The sequence below is a fragment of the Glandiceps talaboti genome, chromosome 20 (genome assembly GCF_964340395.1).
Source record: "Glandiceps talaboti chromosome 20, keGlaTala1.1, whole genome shotgun sequence".
Classification (NCBI taxonomy): domain Eukaryota; kingdom Metazoa; phylum Hemichordata; class Enteropneusta; family Spengelidae; genus Glandiceps; species Glandiceps talaboti.
In genome coordinates, this window is record NC_135568.1 from 3,238,010 (window position 1) to 3,261,853 (window position 23,844).

At 35.2% G+C, this 23,844-nt stretch overlaps 1 protein-coding gene across 1 annotated transcript; it reads right to left on the reverse strand.

Moving 5' to 3' along the window:
- Nucleotides 1–4,930: 4,930 nt before the first annotated feature.
- On the reverse strand, nucleotides 4,931–23,615 carry LOC144450964 (neuronal acetylcholine receptor subunit alpha-10-like). Its single transcript, XM_078141722.1, has 8 exons — nucleotides 23,426–23,615; nucleotides 22,918–22,929; nucleotides 9,277–9,458; nucleotides 8,757–8,801; nucleotides 8,334–8,443; nucleotides 7,312–7,511; nucleotides 5,947–6,273; nucleotides 4,931–5,442 (listed from the first exon to the last, which is right to left on the reverse strand). The coding sequence occupies exons 1-8, from the start codon at nucleotides 23,613–23,615 to the stop codon at nucleotides 4,931–4,933; spliced, it is 1,578 nt and encodes a 525-aa protein (XP_077997848.1).
- Nucleotides 23,616–23,844: the final 229 nt, after the last annotated feature.

Below are 23,844 nucleotides of genomic sequence, written 5' to 3' on the forward strand. Positions count from 1 at the left end.
ATAATTTTCAGTGAATATATTGTGGTTGTCTGATCGAAAAATGATACTCCAGTAATAACTGGTACAGTTTAACAGGTGACACATACAAAGTCTAGATTTTGCTCAAGATTTAAACTTGCCACTACACTACCTACAGGTAAAATTGACCACTATTTAACCAATACAGTGTCTTTTTTATAAGTAATTGGCCAACCTTTAGTGAACATGTCTTTGGTTTATTTGATGGAAAAAATGTCCCAGTAGCAGCTAGTGAAGGTTTAAATCTACTGGTTGATCAATTACAAATACTAGTTATCAAGGTTTGGGATATTGCGTGGGCGTGATTAAACAGAGAGGCTGATTGCGACTGTTGTAATTGGCAGAGTGTACACTTCAACAAATTAAATAGAATGTAAGTAGGTCTGATCCGCCGAGCATTACAAAGGTTTTTGCAACCAATATGGCGCAGGTTGCATGACCGAATATATGTAAAGATAAATCTAGACAGGTGATTGTCTTACTTGGATATGTCATCCTTGACCGTTTCGCTCAGACAAGAAAGAAAAAAGTTCACTATAATCATCATATTGCCTCCAAATTTGGTCCACCTTTGCATGAAAACATCCGACAAAATTCCTCTGTAAGATACATTATGGCGTGCCGCCTTATCTCTCTCTCTCTCCATTCCCTGCACACGTGATCATACAGCGGCACGCCATAATGTAGAACAGATTTGGACATGCTCATACACACACGCACGTCTCTTGTACGGCAACCGAGAAGGCTCATGATATCAATAAAACCTTTTCTTCATTTTTTTTCGGTTTTCTTTTAACAAAATTGATTCGTGATATGATGAGCCTTCTCGGCTGCCGTACCCATGCGATGAAGACAACACTAAATAATTTATATTTCATTGACTTTAATTATAAACGGTAATAATACATGTTTTCAGCTAGAGATTGACATGAATTAAATATCGTATTCTGATCACTTTTGCAAACAAAGTTACATTACAATGTTGACAATGTTTGAAAATACTGAATAGGATATTTCAATACAACGACAATCCAGAAATTAGCCAATAACTCAAATCAAGGAAATATGTAATATATGGAATAATCATTCTTTCATAAATATCAATTATTTCATGGGCTATATAAATCAATAACCTCTAAATATACAAGATAAACAATATCGTACAAATTGTAAACAATTTGTATCATGTAAAGTGATGGGTAAATGGTTTTACACGCATGCGTAGGGTACATCAATACATGTATTTCTGTTTAATGTGTGTACAGAACTTGTGGAAAGTGGAAAACTGGACAGCTGTTTCTATATTTGCAGATAAAGAAAACGAAGAAAACGGCATGAAAGATTGCAACCATTTAAAGTTATTTCACTACTATCAATCAAACTGCGAAACTTCTCCTTAAAGAAACGTATTCAAGCGCTAGCTAAGCTTTTGCCCATTTTTTTTAATTTCAGGCACTGTCTCTTAATATATTTGTTAGCAAAGTTATTTCTTCCTAGAGTTAGTTTGGAATAAGAGCAGAGGTACATGGTGACTTCACCCGAACACATCAAACATTAGTGGTTAGTGAGCATTGGTTACATACAACTGTGGAATTTAAATCTATTTTGGAAACTTTATTCTGGGTCTTATACCGCCACATGTCGATTCGGACTTTGATTCATGTAAGCACGTAGTTAAAGAAACAAAAGACGCCAAATCCTAACTATTTGATTCATTTATTTTTTTAGTGTGTAAGAAACAATCAAAGAAGTAACAGAAGTTAAGACTGCAAGACCATGTAAAGCGTCGCCGTCGTCGATGTACTTGACTTTGCACGCCATATGCAAGTTAGGAATAAATTTCTGTTTGGATAGCTGCTTCTATTTTTGGCACAGTACAGTCACAGGTAAGGTGTTAGTACTTTTACCATTTCATAGGAGAAAACAAATTATGCCCAAGTTCAAAGAAAAATACAAGTTTAAATTAAAGTTTACATCGGAAATACGAACTGTAGCTGAAAATGGGGACAGGCAACATTCATATAAAACATCAAATGTCGTACTTGGAGACAGCTTTCTTGAATATAAAAATTAAAAGTTGCTCCGACCCCCACCCATCTGAAATCAACTAGTGCAAAATCCGAGGCTGTATAGCATTCAATAAGCCAATCCATGGAGTATCGTTGTCTTCTCGAATTTAATATCTTGTCAAGAATCAAGAGTATATCGTCCTCGCATTTTGCATTGTATACCCGCAACCGCAGCCACAACAAGGAAAGATAAATATGCTGAATATAATTAGTTTGTCATATTTACGGTTATCAAGTATTTCTTCTTTTGATAAATATATATATTGCGACCTGTCATCTATAACCAAATCTCATTTTTCGACAAACAATCTTCTACGAATTTGCAATATGAAAATGTGCTTTATTTATTTATCATGGTATCATGGATATTTGTCCATTGTGTTGTCAAGTAATTTCAAGCAGATGTAAGTGTTGTGTAAAAGTTGTGGAAAGGCCTTGAAATCCCTAGTTGTTTTTTGTTTTAGCTATTAAGCTGAGTCACACGATACTAAAAGTACATACACACACTTTAGATTTACTGCTGACTGTCAAAGTATGTCATGGATATGCATGCATAGTTATTTGCGTTCAAAACGAGGCTTGTGACGTGCACAACGATTTCAAAGCGAGGCTTGTGACGAAAACGATTGATGGCCTCCATTAATCATAACTATAAGGTATTGTGATTATAAACGTTTATTGTTCGTCGGTTCGATTGATCAAAATAATCACGAGGCTATAGCTAACACTGTTTAATAGCTAGGTTACGTTTTTGATTTGAAAAATGAAATCTACATGCGATACCTACGCATTTGATAAATAATAGTTAAATATTATGAAGCAATCATTGAAGCCCGACCCTTCAACACAAAATTGATTATTAGACATAGCAAACAAATTTACAGGACATGATGGTACCATAAGTTGATGTATAATACCAGTTAAGTAGGAGAAGATGACGTATTTGTCGTTATTAACGCATGCGCAACAAAGTAAAAATTGTATAATTAAGCACAGATCGCCTTCAAGATTATCTTTTGAGATTGTTAAAGTCACTTTGCTTGTAAAGCTGAACGGTTATGACACCCCACTGCCCTCTGCCTTTGACTGCATTTGTCATTACAGACACTTGCTTTTTCAACTAGCTAGTACATACGTGTAATGGCTAATAGTTGTAATATAAAGTTTACCGTTAAAGGCAGTTTGTGAATAACAATGACATTTTTAGTAAATGAGTTTAGTTATACATCTAAAATGTATACAAAGATCAATATTAAAATATAGTTATAGATAAATAAGTAATAATCATAACCCTTACACAGGAGTGTCTATACTGGTGTTATTCCTGAAATCAAAATGTCCCATTGTCGTGTAATTTTACCTTCTACAGATGTATTTCGTGATTCCATAAATGGGCAATTACTTGATTGAAGCGAGTATTAATATCAAGTATGAGCGTCCACTGTGATAACATTCAGTCAAGTGCTCAAAATTGACAATGGCTTCACCATAATCCGTTATGATTGGTTTATCTTCTAGATGACGTTATAACCTTAAACTATTGTGATTGGTCAGTGATATATCTTTAACATGACCACATGATCGTAAACTACCCAGATTGGTTAAAGTGTTACATCCTCTTTATGATGGCATTACAATATACTATCATGATTGGTTACTATGCTATGTCCTCTAGATGACGTCATCACCATAAATCATTATGATTGGTTAAAGTGTAATATACTCCAGATGACGTCATGACCATAAAAGATCATGATTGGCTATATCTAGAGCTCTGGTGATCGTGTTCTGTACTGTAAAATGCAATGGCGGTAGATTGTGCACAGTGGTTGTTTTGAGCATGTCACTGGTTAATAAAAAGGATATACTGTGACAGGCAACAAGAGGATGACGAACCTTGATCGATGTTGCAATTGTGGTAAATTTGGGGAAAATATGCTCAAAAATCGACAATTTCCAATAAATTTTAAACAAAATTACAAAAGGGTCGTTCGTAAATCTTTCAAAATTTATCATTAATTTGTACAAATCATCGGAACAGAACCATATCAACCAGTGATATGATTTATCTAAGCTAGATGGAAACCTTCACAGCAAATACTAAACCTTTACTGTCAGCTCTCTATACTTTGAAATTAATTATCACAAAATTAAAACAATTGGTTTGATTGGGCTTCTTCTTCCTTTAAATTTTAGCCGAATAAAAAAGTTTCCAAATTGTATTTATCGGGGACCAGCCCTGTGAAGGTGAAGAACGATACTGCATAAAGTGATTTTGTTTGTCGTGATGTGAAATGTAACAGTTTGCAATTCATGGAACTACAATCGTTTTTACTGGTTTGTGACTTTTTTCTGATTGCACCATTTGTGCATTGCCATGGACATTATTATCCCAAAGATAATATTACATGATCAACAATTACTATCTATCCATAGCTACATTTACCGTATCCTGATTAATATGTAATTTCCAATAAATATATTGTCATATTTTCTTTCCCATCTTTGTAATTCCAAATCTACAAGTCGTCACCTCCCCTGTTGATCATACCAATTATAGGCTTCATTATCCAGAGGCATTCAAAATTGCCTATTTGATACTGGAACTGTCGGTGCCTTTGATCTCCAATTGGTGCCTATCATCAAATTCATGACTCTCTTTGCACTGCTTCCATGGAAGAGATTAATCATCGCCTCTAAATGATTTTAGAGCCTTGACAATCTTCGGTCATGATCGCATTTCGTCATCAGGCTTGACTAGAATACAATTGATGAAACACTACTCATCATTTCTGACTATTACTGTCTTAGCCTTTAAGCTAATCATGTCAATACTGCCATGATCACCCGAACACAGTTATCAATGCTGAGCATATTGCGATGAATATGGCATAAATAACCAAACAACACCTGTCTATAATCATAGCCAAAAGATGCCATTCATTTCTCTCGTGGTCGTCTGCTGCTTTGTTGTCAAAATATGCCCTGATGTGTTTTAGTTCTTTGAAAATTAACTTCAATTCGGATTGACAGGGTGTTTGCATTTGTACACGACTTGCAGAGAACTTGACTTCTGGGGAATTCCTGGGGAGTAATGGACTTGGAGGACTGTCAAGAGGTCGAAAATGTTCAACATTTGCTCGACTTTTGAAGAGTTTCATCTTTTCCTTTGACGTCATTTCCGCTTCCGATTTACTTTTAAATCCAAAGAGAGTGCCGAGCCTGCGTATAATCCATTTTTTCGCCCATGGGGAAACTTTGGAGCCATTGGGTCCGCTGTGGTGGAGATTGACAACAATCGTTGATGCAGTAACCGAGAGTGTAACAAGGACAACGGAAATAGCATAAAACTGACCTAATGGAAAGAAGAAAATTACGATAAAAATCACGTGACTTGAAACAAAACGTCACTTGGCTCGATATAAATTTTACCAATGCTACACTTTATCTTCTGACTCTCAAAACTTTTACCAACAGAGATATTTGTTGAGCAGGATGATAAAATGTAGCAAAGTTGGTAAGATTTTTGTTGAACCAGACGATATAATGTAACAGTGTCAATCAAATTGTTTTCGAGCCAGACGTCGTTTTTTTTCAGGTTGTGTGTTTTTATTTAACTATAAATAGTAACATGATGAGGTAACTACATTATGATTTTTTCTGTCTTTGTTGTGATTTATAGTGACAACATTTCCTTAAATTTGTCCAATATTTTGAAGAAAAATTTTTCTGTAAATGTTGCCGCACTACATTTTCTCCCACTGCCCTATTCTGTCAAATTTAAAATAAAATGATCTGGAATTGGACTCGGTTCAACAAATCAACTGTGTTACAGATGAAGATAGTATGAGATGCTTACCAACAAGTGGAATGACGCTAGAGGGCGGCATACTCTCGGCCAGAAGAAGCAGGAAGACAGTCAGCGACAGTAAAATTGTAATCCCGAAACTGAGCTTTTCCCCGGAGTCGACGGGTAGGAAGAACACTAACATAGAGCCCACAGTTAGAAGTCCACATGGAAGGAGTAGATTTATTATGTGGAACAATGGACGTCGACGTAACGTCACTTGGTATGTAACATCAGTGTACGGAACTCCAGGATCATCGGGGTAATACTCCGTGTTACTTTGAGCGGTCAACCCTACCATATCCCACTCTCCATCCGTTGTGAATACACTATCGTCTCCTGTAAATGATATTATAAATTATTAATTCAATGTTTCCTCATTCAATCGGAGTAAATATAGAGTTATGGTAATGTTGCTTCTGTCTAGTTATGTGTGAACTGAAAATTATAATCAAATTTTAGTTACCATGACAATATTGACTTAAATTTACCTACATTGTTTTATCATTGACCGGTAAATGCACATATATATATCTTGTTGTATCCATGCCTCTTTCATAATTCGCACATACCCCGTCAGAAGGACAATTTGGCCGACTGGACTACGTCACAGATGTGTGTTACCAGGTTTATGGCATTATGGGATATACCAGATCGGGCCGAAATGTGGACGGTCTCTGTTATAGTTTAGCTTCTGAACACATCTATGTACAAAATATCAGTAAAATGGATGCAATGCAGTAGCTGTCTTCTCTTTGACGTGAAATCCCTTCAAACGTATTGTTCCAATTGTTTATCTGTACAAGAGATCTGTCCAATGAATGACGCCCTCTGGTGGTCCGACTGAGAACTTAAACACTTAATAGCAAGCGTCCGCCTGCCATACTGTTTATATTTCGCAGTATTGTACGACTCTTCATACCCTGTAAACGATGTTTGTTAAAGCCAGTAGCGGTGACTGTCACAGGCGTCATATTTTTTGTTCATATTTTGGCCTAAATCATGTTGTACTCACTAAAGTAGGTATGGTTTCCCAATGACCAAATATCAAAGTCACACACACAAAGAAAATATAACTGATTCCTGTTTACATACAGACATCAATACAGTGTTCACAGTACCACCAATGACTAGTAGACATGTAATCCAGTTGATTCATACTGTTTACATACAGACATCAAGTCAATGTACACAAAACATCAACGAACTAGTACACAGATAATTCAGCTAAACAGTACAGGTTTGACGTATTTTAAAATGGCAAAGGTTAACGAAAAACAGCAAGAGGTAACACTTCTTTAGAAAGTGTTATTTATTATAAAGGTCAAGACTCGTCCATTACAAATTTGTATATAGCGTGGCTCGAGGAAGGCTTACCTATTCCACTGATATTAATTTCTGCACCACTGTATTGCCAAGGACCAAACTTTAACTCGCATTCTTGGTGGTCAAATGGAAAATTACGGACATTAACTTGACAGTTACTATGAAAGATGACGGGTGCCGCCCATAGCATTGTACCATTCTCATCTACCTTCACAATATGATCTTCAAGAAAGTCTTTATATTCATCAGCGCTGCAAAAAAATGAAATTTACATAACTGTCATTCCTACTCTGGTGATCCACGTGTCTACTAAGCTTTCGGTTTTCCTGTTTCTCGATCAGTTTAAGATTTAGTTGTGTTTCATTGAACGAACGTACATACATACATACATACATACATACATACATACATACATACATACATACATACATACATACATACATATACATACATACATACATACATACATACATACATACATACATACATACATACATACATACATACATACATACATACATACATACCACAACAATGTCATCAACAATATTTATGAGGAGTGTTGTCTGGTTGTATTTACATATTCAATTCAATGCACAATTATTATTGTTGTGTTTACTATCATAATTTATTATTTTCAATAGTTTGTTTGTGTCACAGCATACAAAAGTAAAACACTACTTGAAAAATATACATGCACATTCAACGGAAACGGATTTTTTTTTTGAAAGACAAACATACGGGTAGGCAGTTTGGTAGTTTTACAAACTGACAGCATACGACACAAAAGGTTTCTGTAACGTGCATTGTAAGGCTAGATAAGTCGATCCGTATTGAGGAATATAGATATACGTGTATGCATAGACTGTTTTTGTTTGTGGGCAATGAATATCACGACCCAGGATCACGATACGATGTTTACAATCTCCAGTATCGCTGACAAAAAAATGGGTCGATCGGTCAATACTCGATTTTATTAACATCCTTTCCTTCCGTCGCTAGTCGGTTTCAGCTTCAAATAATAATCCTCATTCTTCCATTCGTCCATTATGTCAAATTATACTTATACTTACTTATTGTACAAAATTACTTGTGGTAGCCACACTTGATTGGAGGATAGCTTTATTCCTTTCAAACCTCCATAGTTTTCAGGGTCCCAGACAAGGAATTCATCCTGCCATATCTAGTTGAAGTCAAATAACATTTATTAGGAAATCCGTCTGACATGAACACGTAGCTAGCTTAACAGACTAGACTTGAACACGACTACGTCATATTCGTTCATTCATCAAACCTTTGAAAATTTGAGTTCACACTGCTAGTTTTGTAACAAAAGCATACAAAAACGAATAACCAGACTACTAATATACTGCTCAATCTAACATATGGTGCCAAATGCCCAGAGACGAATAAACATGCTAGTAACATGCCGCTCATTCTTACAATTGATGACATGAATAAGATACACAATTTGATTAGTGCTGACGTTAGCTTACCAATGTCACCCACGCATTTATGTTGAGTTTTTGCATTCTTTCATCCTGGAAAACAAGATAGAATGTTTTTTAACATTGACTTTATCTGGCTGTAGCCGTCTTTATGTAATAGCCAGCCTTCAAAAAAGAACCCATGTGTTAAGATGAAATAGTTTGCTATGGCGAGAAATGTGGCCTTCCCGAGTAAGATAATTTGAATATTTCGAATAAAGAATAACACAATGACCTAATCCAACATACCTATCATGTATAAATCCATCTATCTGTCTATCTATTTATTTATCTATCAATGGTAAGTGTTTGTATTATATCTCAAATGTCAAACCGAATGTATTTGGCTCTCTGATCCCATTTGAGGCTTTTCTGATTTCATTTATTTAAAGAGTTTTCCATGTAAACTGAAGGCTGCCATATGGTATCAGATGTTCTTGCCTAATGTACTTTACTATTCAATGAGTGCAGAGATCCCTTTTTACAGGGGCGAATTATGGTTCAAATGTGTATATGACTGTAAACTTACCATATTAAGAATTTGAGAGACAAGCAATAGCATTTCTAGATCTGTAGTCGTCGAGTCGTTGTATACTGGCCTTAGAAGTGGGTTGTAGCCGGTCAACAAATCAATCACGAGCTGTTCAGCATTTGTTCTCTCTCGTATTCCTGTTGCATAATTGATTGACTTAATGTGTGCTGCACTGCACACTGAAATATATAAAACATGTGGAGGGGTTAGATGGATGTACACCAACATGTGAGTTTGTCTGTTCCACTGTCAGTCAGGGTCAATTTTCGTCTCTTTGGTCAGTATATGTGTCCATGTATGCTAGTATATGTTAATTTGTCATTATCAGCCAGTGTGTGTCCATGTGTCTGCGTCTTTCTATCATGTGTTCCATTCTGCTGCTTTCTTTGTGATCTTAGAGTTTCTGTTGAAAATAGCACACACTGTATATAATCATAGAGAATCAACCGTTGAGGGCATATGATATAATGTAAAAGACATATAGTGCATAACTCACATACACGTATTAAAACATAATCACATGTAACATAACTCATGAGTCTGAACCAATTCATTTAAGTAAACAAAAACGTCAATTTGAAAAGAAAAAGTTATGTAGTTTCATCCTTGACAATTAATACAAAGTTGTGATTTTATTGTTGTCGGAGGCCAGGGACCCAAAATACATCATCGAAAACAGCACGTGACAAATTGAGGTAAAATCATTCCTGCATGTTAATAATGATACGCCAAGGCTGAGGTGATATAGATATTATGAAGCTCCCTAATTTGTCCAGTGTACCATTAATAAATGTATTGTTACATGTTATTAGAAATCAAATTATCTCAACATATTCTCCATTTCAACTGTCCAATGTGTTTTGGGACATTGAGGTTGCCAGCGTTCTGAAAAGCCATTTATTACATTTTTTTCAATTGTTGCCATACCATTTGTAAAGGTATTTCTGTATAAACGACACGTGTACATAATGAAAGTCATCTTTGTTTTGGTAAAAAGCAGTATGTATTAAACATCTGTAGTATAACTGTCGAAGAGAAGACTTGTCAGATCAGTCTAAATGATAAATGATGTAAAAGTACAGATTACAGGGGTCATCGCATTGATATGATCACATGTTCGAATTGTAACTTGCCCGCGCTTTAATCTCATAAGCAGCAGACGACAATGTTTCGTAATAATGATTCGAATGAAAACTTTTATAAATTTGGGGATATTTCAACTTTATTCTAGATGGGCATCAAATAAGACTTATATTTGTATGAATTCATAATAATTTTTTTCCAATTAATTTTAATGAAAATTGACAAAAGTTTTTTTTTATATTTTATTTTTATAATTATTTAAAATGTTGTATCAAATTATCTTACTCAGTATATTAATTTTTTCTTTTCATCGTTGTTTTCCATTATTCATGTAACGAGAAGTCAAATTTAAGGTCATGTGAAAGATATTTTGTATCTTTGTTTGTTATAATGGTATGGTTCTTATTTTTATCTTGTTTTTACAAGTTTTTTCCCGTCGAAACTGAACTTTTTTATGGACTTTGAATAAAATATCATGAATATAATGTGAAAATCAGAAATAACAAAAAAAAATATCCATAACGCATAAAATAAAGACACCAAAATATCCCAATTTACATTACCTAAAGTTTTCAAAGACATATAATTGTTTTTTTGTTTGGCCTCACAACAAAAATGTGGCTTTTATTTTGAAATACATCTACACTGTCATTGTAATTTGTAGATTATTTTCATTGTACACTTTACTTCAGAACCTTTATGCCAGTCACTAAAATATATATGCGATTATCACTTGTGGCCTCTTGTTATAATGTGACATTGTCAAACGAATAATGCGTCCGTATTTTATGTTATTTTTTTACTTGTAGCATATGTTAAAGCACTTAAATCATATGCCACATACGTAAAGTTGTCGAATCCATTTATACATCAGTAATTTATACGTTATGGAGCACTTAAAACTCTCCTGGTCGTCCGAAAGGCAAAATTATAAAAACCTGTAATTTCCCATAATTTATTGTATTTAAGTATGTAACATATGTTGAGTACGTATGCTTTATACAGTTGTAACAGGGTGATAGAAATAGTGTTTGACTGCGCTTCAACTAAGCCATGGTTTTTGTAGTAAATATATATTACTCTTACTTATCGTTTTCTGCAAAGATTTGGTTTCGTTTACATAATCATGGCATTAAATCGTCGATTAGAACAGTGCAATTCTTCCGTCATTCAAATTATTAACATTTATGAGAAAGATATAAGATCTCGTAATATCTCGCGTTAATTCACTTATAGTTACAGACAACGTACATATTAGGTTCAGAGTTGTACCTAGAGCTCAATCCTGTAAAGTCATTATGTGATGGTCCTGCGTGACCGGTGTTGCGACTGTGTGTATCTTTCTGTGTTGATTACGAGCAAATGGTAATCACTTGGCCGCATGTAGATGTATCTGACAACTGCTACTTGTCGAAGATAATACATTTGTATAGCTAAAGGCACAGCCTGTGGTCTATTGATAGCTTAGCCTTGTGAAATTCAGTTGAATCCAACGAATCAACAAATATTAAGCAAGTTTGTTTGAGTTAGACATTACCTTTATACAGTTCTGTCATTTATTTATGTTAAGATGAGAGAATTAACGTTGTTCGTCGCTCCCGTGACACTGAGATGTGCTTAAGGTGCACGCTCTCATAAATACCACTCCCCCTCTATCCATCAACTCCTCTAGATCTGATACACACTCGCACAAAATTGAAGTTTCCAGCCAGGGTTTTCATAAATCTTAACGATGTACAAATGATGAAGAACAATCTCCATACCAACCATTTTCCACATTCCTACACTGGCGAACGTTAAGATAAAATTTCTAAGCAAATATATTTTTCATACGTATACACTCGAACCAAGGCATGAGGAAAGACAACTATTTTCTTCTGTCGAAGGCAATTTTGATCATTATTTATTTCAATGACTGCCTGAGTTATGGATTCTCTCCCATTCTTGAAACTTGAAAATTGCTCTCATCTGATCAAATATTCTTACAAGCCAGATCATATTTTCCGTTGAAGCAACGAAACATAAAATAGTACTCTGGTGCCGTAAAAGGGGCCTACGCTTTTAGGACGATGCCGAGCAAACTGCGAACGAACAACTTCCTTTGCTGTCCCTCAGCAAATGGTCTAAGAAGGGTGTTAAACTTACAGTACTCTTGGAAAACTGTTTCTCCAACTAAGTACAAGTTGGGAGAAAGACAATTAAGCCCTGTATAGTTAAAATATCGTGCAATCAAGTGGGCCAGTGTTAGTGCGAGCTGCGACCAGTTGCCACCACGTGGCTACGTGGCCACCACTCACCATTCCTGCAATATAATCATTATACTGTACATTTTATTAGTTTTCCTACTTTCCTCCCAAAAGTGCAAATAACTATAACGATTACTTTTATGATCTGCAAACCTATCTGCCTGTAGTCACGTATATCATAAATGTATTACGTGTGTTACAAAACAGGCGCCAGAAAAGATTATAAAAGGGAACTTTGTGTTATTATTGTCTGTGCAAGCTGATAGGTGACTGACTTCAACAGATGTGCAACGTCAAACTTTAATCTCTTCTATTAGCACATAAAATCATATATGTTGAAGTGAAATATTCAAAGATCATGTGAATTTTGCTATGTAAAAGGAAACATCTGTAAGCGGATTATTACAATATATGACTGCGACCTTTATAGGATATAGGCAATCAAATTATACATGAATAATACGTGGCAATCGGTACTCGTTACAAAACCTCATAAAAACACTTGCTGAATTTCAATATATCGTCCTCCTTTACTGCCCATGGACATACATACATACAGGCAGGCAGACAGACAGACAGACAGACAGACAGACAGACAGACAGACAGACAGACAGACAGACAGACAGACAGACAGACAGACAGACAGACAGACAGACAGACAGACAGACAGACAGACAGACATACGTACGTACGTACGTACATACATACATACATACATACATACATACATACATACATACATACATACATACATACATACATACATACATACATAAACTCACTCACTCACTCCCTCTTCCAACATCCTGGGGGCCAAATACAATGTTTGTATAACATTGACACAGATATCGAAACAAAAAGAACGACGACATCAACGTAGTTAAAACTTGTTAGGTTCATCATAAATAAGTCATGTAAATGACATACAACATGATGTATGGATACGATGTCGACATTAACACCAGCCTCTCTCAGTCTAACGGCTTTCATACGCCAGCTGGTGAAATAACATGTTATTTGACCTCAAAGACCTTTAAACAAGCCATGCCCATTCTCACATAACAATTGTGTGTTCAGGTCACTCTTATTCATTTACCTTATGCTATTATACTGTGTTATGTATACCAAGTTTATGATAAACAAGAAAAACAAACTTGAAACTACGTCAGATTTACTGATTATGGATCCTATATAAAACGCATTGCTGTAACTTGTTCGATCATGATTTGACATCTCTTTGCAAGGATGTAGGAACACAAATGTTTTTTTAGACATTGTTTATACGGCTGACATTTGCTGAATGTGTGAAACGGTCCGTATAATCAACAGCCCTGGCACCATACGTTTCGTGCTGTCACAGCCCTCGTTATCCAAATCAGCAAATTTTATTACTGAACACTGCTCTTATTTGAATAGCGTGTTCTTCCATGTCCATGTATGTTTTATACAAATTAAAATCGTGCTAATGATTCGACCTTAGTATTCAATGCTTGACCGCCATTGATGTTACATGTTACGACGCACCAACTCGTCGATACCATCTCAATAATAGATCCATGATACCACGTACATACGATTTTAAATACTTACCTAAGTGGTCTGATTGACCCTTAGCTTAAACTGCGAGGCTAGTCGTATAATTTTAGACTAAATCACGTAAATAAACAAGTGGCAAGGCCTCTCACTTCATTCTAAGGTTTCAGTTTAATCATTTCGTTTGTATATTTATTTTTTTTCATTGAAACTAAATATCGAAAAATTAGGGTAACAAAAAAGATATATCTATGGCGCAGTTGTTGTTTTGATTGGAATAACAACAACGAATTGTCTGTAGAATAATGAATACAAGATAATGCAATAATACCACCAGACAGTATTCCTTTTCATATAGGTTAATCTATTTATATCGGACTGTACAGGTAGAGGGTTATGGTAGAGTATTGTCTCTGTAAGTAGTGTTAGTGGGTTCGAGAGGCGAGAGCTCCTAACTTTGTTTACTCCCCACGATGTGTCACCCAGTATACAGCATATCTCTTCCAAACCAGATTTCCCAGTTTTCGTGGTTCTATCTAAGAGAGGTAGTACGATGCAAGGCCAGTAGCCTTGGAACGCCCCTGCTCCTTTTAGCTAAGCAGGAGAAAATACAGTTAAGATGAAGTTCAGTCTCATTTGCCTTCCACTTTTAGGATTACTTTCATATTCACTTGTTTGACCGTAAATGATTATTTTCACTTTAGTTCCTAGTAAGGAAACGTTATTTATATATATATATAAGGTTATTGTTCAGAAGAGCAATTATCCAATGGTCGGACAGAAAATTTACTTTTTTAAGGACTTACCGAGTATTCACAAGGACAAACCCGGAACTTTCAAATGTTCATCCTGAAATTATTTTCTTGTTTATGACGTCATGATGGTTAGAATCTGTAAGTTTCTGGTTCGAGCGTTGTCACTGACATTTGTTTCTGAATAGCTAGATTTAAATCATGGTTGTGAACCCAGTGAACCCAGTGAACCCAGTTTTATATAGGGTCCTGATAGGTTAGAAATTTCTATGGGAATGATTTATTCCTGTGCCCTCTTGGGGGCTGTAATCGGGATTGTATACTCTAAAGGGAGCCAAGAAAGACCTACAGAGCATTTGTGCCATTATAAGTCCGTGTTAGGGGTAATAATCACAAAGAGCTATGAGCGCAACGTGATAAAGAGCTATGTAAAAACTTGTAACATATCATTATATTAATCATCAATCGCATGCAGTTGAATTCAACAATGGAGTCTATACGTGTTATCTCAACGGAGAATGTTCAACCATTTCGTCATAAGTATACACACACTGTCACAGTTCCAATAACAGAGAAAGCATGACAGAGTTCTGTTCCTTCTGTCTGATATACGTCGTGCGTACTGGACTTATAATACCATGTTTAGTTAGTTATGGATATCGTGATTGTGCTTCACAGTCATATTTAGCCTGGTACCTGTTTTTCTATTAAACCTCATGCAATGGCCATTCAACTCAATAATTATAGTATATCTATATGCGGAGCACGAGTGAAATGAGTCAGACTGTGTTGTCTGAATTCACAGATCACTTGCCGGACAAATAATTTGTAGTATTTCTGCTCTAAATGTTGATATTTTTCATACATTAACTCATAGAGTATTTTCTTTGATTCTTTAAAGAGTATTGTCTCTGACTCTTAAGTAAAATTAACTAAATATCTGCAATGAAGTAACAGAGAAAGAAACACTGAAATTTAGGATATATTATTTTGGCGGGAAATTATCTTGTCGGCCTATCGAAAAGATTAACCAAATAAAAGAATTGTACATGGAGCATGCACAAAAAAGCTTGCTTTGAATGGGAGATAATTTTAGTTTTCTAGGAAATTCATCCGTGGGGCGTATTTTACCTTAACTCTATCTCTCTGGTAAACTGTTGGTCACCTATTGGAATAAAGTAATTTTCATTTTCCTACACCATACACTCTAAGGCCATAGGAATGAACATGAACAACTTAATCAATCACAACAATATACTAGTAGCCTCCAGCTGACGATATAGAAAACATTTTGTCTAACTTTGACAATAGTTATCTTTTTAGTACAAGTTGTATGTTTAGTACTATATTAGTGTAAAGGTTTTTATGTAACGCTACGTTAGGCCGAATCAATAAGAATAGATGATGTTTATAGAGACAAAATGGCAAGAACGTTTACCTTTCTCCTTACAAAACACTTTGAAAGTCAAATTCTTACTGCCTCTATAATGTATTGTACTAACCAAGGTGTGAAACCGGTTTATTCGTTTTTACACTTAATATGAAGAAAGTGACACCTATATCTGAAAACAATTGACATACATACGAAAGGAAATTTGCATATCGTAAACCTTCATGTCATTGATGTGTTAAAGCATTATTGGAATGACGTCAGTTGACTTCCTGCTTGATGGACTCGATAAAATAGCCTATTACATATGGTATGTTACCGTTTGTCCTAATATAAACACTGATTGTATCGGTAAGAAAATGACTTCATCTGTTTTGAATGCATTAAAATTAACATATTCAACACAGCAGCAGTATCGCAATAAAAGTAAAGAAAATAGCGGAATGAGTTTGGTAATAAAAGGTACAACAGAGATACTAATATCGGTCCTAATAGTATATTTGAAGCATTTTAAAGTGTTCACTGTGATGGGAAATGACTTTTTGCCTGTATTCACTTTATGCAAAACATAACAATATAGAATTGTTCTGTGTGCTTTGTATTGTAGCGTCGATTTATGTTGCATCATGCCAACCTAGTATTCAATAGATTTACATAATAGAATAGACAAATATGACCAGATACTTATTTGAAGCTGGGTTTAGCGTACAACTGACACCAGTTACGTGTACAACTAATTATTTAACACCAATGTAACAACTAAGACAACGAAAGTATAGCTGTTAAGTAGATACCAGGAATGTACATGGTCACACATACCAATATAAATTCTTTAAGAACACGACTATGGTAGACATGCAAGGTTGCATACCAATATTGTAGAAACAAGATGAGTTGAATTGATAAAACATGACACTATGATGATACTTTAAGATGGTTCCTGTCAATCAACACTAAACACAACCTGTCTTGATCTTCTTAGTTAAACATTCCTTGCGGTTAATGCCATGGCACCTTAATAAGTCTATTTTTCACGTTTTCAAATGTGTAACAAGTTTGTTATTGTACGTACAATAACAAATATTTTACACAATTAATCATTTGCAATTTAGTGAGATACTGAGAAGCAAGGACTTGGCATATGTTGTTTCACACTCACTGATTTTTCAAGTAGGAAGCCATGATAAAATTGTTTTATAAATCCAAACCCCATCCATATGATCACAAGCAGCTGTAAGGGGAACTGTTTTTTACCTGTAAGGGGAACTGTTTTTTCAATGTTTATTTGTGTTTTGTTTTCTTCATGTTGTTCTATTGTAGAATGAGTCTCTGAAATTAACTGTTAGAACTTTTGCTGTTACATTGTTTCAGAAAACTCCAACACATTCTCAGTTAAAAGCAAGCTAACAAAACCAGGGGTCATCAAAAGAATTTTTAACTAGAGATCAAGTATGTACTGTACCTGAACGAGTATGTTTACTGCTTTAAAAGGGCAGACATAAAAAGGATTGCTGAAAACCACTTTACCTTAGAATATATTTGAACTTGAACTAGAATTGCTTTGAGATTTGACTAAAGACATCAGCAAAAATTGCAAAATCTATTCGAAATTAAAATACAAGGCAACACTTTCACAAGTACAGTATGGCGTCAAAAAGGTCGGTGAACTATCTATATCTTTGACCGACATTCTGAGCCGACGAATTGAATGTAATCTTTGGCCGAGATTGTGTACTTGTCAAGAGGCATACACTCTAAAACTTCACAGTTAGTCTTTATCACCGAGGTTAATAGTCTCAAATGAAAGCTTACTACACTCTGTTCACTGACGCGTGTGAAATCACCGAATGGATACTGGCAGAAAATGATAGTATCTTTAGAAATATGTATGAATTATTCAATGATATATTATTTTAGGCGAAGCCTACGTCATAAGCGCCCTTTTAGCGCTGTCATGACAAGACAGTGAAAGCATCGGTACTTTATATTTCCTTGATTACTGGGGCCCAATTTTCGAATACAACCATAATGTACAAAATGCAAATACACAATACACACAGAAATTTAATAATATTTAGAAGCGAATGTGCGACGCTGTAGGTTGTTAAAAATGAAAAAAAAATAGCTTGGAAATTGAGATATCAAATATATTCCTAGCACAACAATGGTGTTATGATACTAATGTTGTTGCATATTAATACTGGTATGTATGTCGGTGTGGGTGGCTACTGTCTGGGTCTGAACATGAGCAAACATGTCTTAGTATACGGATACTAGTATGCGTAACAACAGCAGAAAATTACTATCATCCTCATCATCAGGTAGTCATCAAAGACAATACAACTGCAGACTTTGTCCCTTTAATAACTTCAAGTAAGTAAATATGGGGTAAAAAATGAATAAAAAAATAAGTAGAGAGAAAAGATATGAGGCCTAGCAAAATAACTTGTGTACTTCCAGTCTTACAGCTCACAGATATGTCTTTACTGAAACCTTATTATTATATTGGGTCAGGATATCACTGTTATTGTATTATTTTATCAAAATAAAATCATGAAGTCCTGACGCGATTTTCGAGATAATTTTTTCTAAACAACATAACAGTGTTAAGAGTTGACAGGAACCACACAATTACTTTATTTGATTTAAAGTTACTAACTCTTTCATGGCATGTCTTTTCATGTGTCTCGATGTAAAACTGTAGAAGAAAGGACCAACTGTACATTAGATACACGTTGTATCAATCATGGACATAGGTTGGGATGGAAAGACGTTTGGACTCCCCAAAATAAATCTGATCGGCATCGTCTGCAATATGTGGACTCTGTTCTGCACTTGTTACCAAGCAGACATGTAGGTAACCACCACGGACTACATTCACAAATGTATATTCATTTCTCTTTATTATCAGAGAGATTTGATGATACTTTTAACCAATTGACATAGGTTTTTCCAATCACTGATAGATAGAGCTTGTAATTTCCAAATCATATCAACTTAACAGTGCTACACAGCTGTTGGCAGAGTTTGCTTCCTATCGTACACAGTATTCGTAGCGATATTGGATTCTAAAGTGGCGGCCATATTGGATTCTAAAATGGCGGCCATATTGGATTCTAACACGGCTAAGTTTTGATATCATTTTGAGATCTATTTAAAATATTTGAATGATGACCCCTGATATTTTTTCTTGATTTTAAATGAGATCGGGTGCAAACTAATATATTTCTGAGTTGCATTTCACGTTATTGAAAACTAGAACACTTTAACACCATTACACACACACACATGTACACAGACTGACAGCCAGACAGACAGACAGACAGACAGACAGACAGACAGACAGACAGACAGACAGACAGACAGACAGACAGACAGACAGACAGACAGACAGACAGACAGACAGACAGACAGAGCGTGCGCGTATGCGTGTGACCACATACCCTACCATATGCTATGCATAACAATAATGTAAGTGGAATGTGTATAAAGCATTCAATTCCAGAGATGCATAAAAATGTATAGCCGTTTTCAATAAGTGATTGATAGGGAATAGTACAATGGCAGAATCACGTGACATGTCCATAGTTTCTTTGAATGACCTACATTCAGTTACAATGTACTCGATAATCATCGGTCTGCATCACTACATACAAACCAGAGGCGTTAAGCATAATAACCTTAAGGTATACAGCTTCCGGAAAACACTCACACTTAAAACTTAAAGAGCGCTTGAACAGCAGTCTCCTAATACACGATCATTTCATTTGATTACTATTTTATAGATGTTGCCTTAAGTACTTAAAAAATCACGAAATAGTGCAGAGTAAACACTACTAAACTTTTACTGCTTCCAGTGTTTGAATTTAAAATCTGATATAATTTTAAATATCCACGATTTAATTCAAAAAGACAAAAGTGTCAACTTGTTTGATTTTTAAATTATCTATTCGAAAACAATATTTGCTGCTTGTATTCTTACACAATGATTGTGTTGGTTGTTAGAGTTGTAATTTACATTAAGGGGTTGAAAGTGTCAATTTACTGTGTTTATTTTGACACACAATTATCCTGACTAGTTTTGGTATTTTCTCAAGACTAAACCAGGTCCTTCGAAGAGAAAACTACATGTATCTTCACCTCTGGACGTGCCTTTTGGGAGAGAGGGAGTAGAATATTGCAAGCTAATCGTACAAATATTACTTTTAGTTGGTGTTCTACGGCACAATGTCAAAAATCAATTATAAAATATTCATTTGTGTTTACGATGTTTTGCAAAAGAAATGCTTCAATTACAGAAACTGCAGATCAGGAAAGGTTGGTTTTGGAGAGCTCAGAAAATTCCAGAAAATGAAAATTCCAGAAAATGAAATACTGATCGTTGCTAAAATATGTAATGTAAATATTGTATAGCGTTTATCTTCTGAAGTTCACCATAGTAAAACGATCAATCAGAAACCCTGACATGCGCAGTGTACCACATAGTAATCCATGTATTGAGCGACAAGTAGATTAATTCCATTGATTATAGAGACAGTCTGACTACTGTCGGGCTAATTAAAAGTAAACAAAAGCCTTGATTACAAATAAATTACGGAAATAGAAATAGTTATGGAGGGCGTGGTAGAGAACAATGGAATCCGGTTGCTGAATATTAATTAAGGTAATGTTTATTCAAAGTAGTATAACATTCATTTTCGGATTTTTAGAATATGTAAAGGAATAGTTTCCCCATAAAAGGGTTCATTAGATAAGTGGATTAATTAATGGGACCTTTGTGATAAAACTTTGCCATATTAGATAGCCATACAGCACATAGTAAAGTAATTGTTTCTACCATAGGGCAGGGCATATGTTCCTTGGTGACGTCACTAAACATCGAATGTAGAGAACAATGGTAGGCATATTCTATAGATGAGTCTCAATATCGTATCTTCAGGAACAAATAAACAATGAATTGGATTGAAAAGATGGATTGTAGAAAACAAAATATACCTTATGGGGTTGGTAATTATCTTAGATGTGAGGCGAAAAGAGTACGCATCAAAATATTCAACACTTTTTACAAAATGATCTCTGTTTGATTAAACGTGGTAACAAGGAGTGCATGAAACAAAAGTATTCAAATATTAAACATTCGGATTTTTACTTCCTTGTTTCTAAACCTATCACATACATATACGGGAGAGGACAGACTAGTGTGCGGGTGCGCTTGTGTAACTAGTCTGCCTGAAGTGATAAAATAAAACACCAAGTCTTGTTTTATGACTGAAGTCTATCCGATATCATCATAGTCTGACAAAGGGGCTAATACACATTTGCCTGTCCTGTGCTGTACTTGTAAAAGACACCTAATTTTATAACTGAAATCTACCCGATACAATCAATGTAGTAGTCTGATTAGTTATAAAGGGTTTTTACACATTTGCCTGTCCTGTGCTGTACTTGTAAAAGACACCTAATTTTAATTTTATAACTGAAATCTACCCGATACAATCAATGTAGTAGTCTGATTAGTTACAAAGGGACTAATACACATTTGCCTGTCCTGTGCTGTACTTGTAAAAGACACCTAATTTTATAACTGAAATCTACCCGATACAATCAATGTAGTAGTCTGATGATTTATAAAGGGCTTTTACACACTTGCCTGTCCTGTGCTGTAGTTGCAAAGACACAGAGTAACATTTGCTAGGCATTTGAATGAACTTAATCAAAATCGACTCGATAATTGAACAATTTTGTCTTCTTAATAGAAATTATATTTATTTGTATATTTTGAAGAATCCAGTGCGTAGTACTTGTGCAATGTACCAGTCTGAGAGATATGTGAGTCTGTTATATTGGGTTGACAAAACGTTTCATCGTACGTATCCTTCGTCTAGGTCGTGTTCGTCTTGATGTTGCAACATGTAAATTGTTTGCTACATATAGAGTAATTGATCATTCTGCCAAATTGACATAAGTGGATCTAACAATACGTCAATTAAGTGTACAAATACTTACAATAACGTCTACCATTACGAGTAGCATTTACATTGAGTGTTTCATTCACCACAAACATAAGACTCGACGTTAAATACACTAACAAGTACACGAGCTAGACAACACGACGAACAGAAGACAATATTCAATCAATGACAAATGAAATGAAATAAAATGTGGCTCTGAGATTACAGAGAGTAAGGAGTTTACAAGTATTGTAACATGTATAGCGTAGAGTTAAGATTGAAATCCGATACTAGATGCAGGGATTAAGTAAAGTAAGTCGATTCCGAATGTCGTTTCCATGCAGGGTAGAGGGTATGCGCACATACATACATACATACATACATACATACATACATACATACATACATACATACATACATACATACACACACACACACACACACACACACACATACATACATACATACATACATACATACATACATACATACATACATACATACATACATACATACATACATACATACATACATACATACATACATACATCTTCCACAGCTATAGAGTTACCAATTTAAAGTACATAACGGAGAATGATTACACAATGTATCGCAGTGTGAGAAAATAGCGTCTCGTGACCTTTTATATAAGTTTCAGTATACTACGTATACATAGACATACCTTCATCTATATCTATAACGACACAAATAGTGAAACATTGTATTAAACTCATTTGCCCTAATTCTACTTCTATCAGTTTAGGAAAAGGCTAAAAATTTGTACTTAGAGCGAAATTTATGTCATTCCTCACTGTAGAAAGAGAAGTCAGTATCACTTACAGTAATAAAGGTTTGTTTTTTTTAATATTGGGAAGACGAAACTAACTTAATATACACATCTAAGCTGAAACGAGGGCATGTTTGAATAAGTCGTCCAGACACACGGAGAAACGTTTATTAAATACATGTAAAAGTGGACCGACATACGCAGGTCGAGCACTGAGAGATCGATGGTTGACAGATATAACGGGACAGTGATGAAAGGGTTGCAAAACGACTGTCGGAAATTCCCTTCAATGCACATGCGTTCTACTATTTGACACTAATTAATGAGCTGTTCAAAAAGTGCCACTTTGAGTTTACTGAATGCGAATAAGTTTTTAAAGACAAAACAATTGACATGTTCTTACCTTGAAGACTAAGTACAACTCCTAGTATAAGTAATATGGTGGGTAAGCCTACTGCTCGGGTAAACCTTTTACTACTTTGCTCGTGCGATGACATAGCTGATAGTCTCTTCCATTTGGGCTTCATTGGCAATAGAGTATAATTAGTTGATTCAGACAAACCTACCGTCTCATCATCCAGAGATAATAACATTCTAAACAGGATTCAATGCAATGTATGTATGTATGAGATGGGTAATGTACGACAGGTGTTACGTCGTTTGCTGTATTCAGCTCATGAATATTCATTAGTTGTATTGTTATTCAAACAACAGGAGTAGTAGTTCACTTTTGCTCACGTGACATGCATGATATATGCAACCTTCATCATTATTATTGATGGCCGAGTTCGGGTGATGTACTCGGTTCGACATATGTTGACT

Excerpts from the sequence above, each read along its gene's own strand:
- LOC144450964 (XM_078141722.1), bottom strand. The coding sequence starts at position 23,615 with ATGTTATTATCTCTGGATGATGAGACGGTAGGTTTGTCTGAATCAACT. Across the intron at positions 7,512-8,333 it reads CAAGTAATTTTGTACAATAA|CGCTGATGAATATAAAGACT; the intron begins GTAAGTATAAGT and ends ATTTTTTTGCAG. Across the intron at positions 5,443-5,946 it reads TAGCGTCATTCCACTTGTTG|GTCAGTTTTATGCTATTTCC; the intron begins GTAAGCATCTCA and ends TCTTTCCATTAG.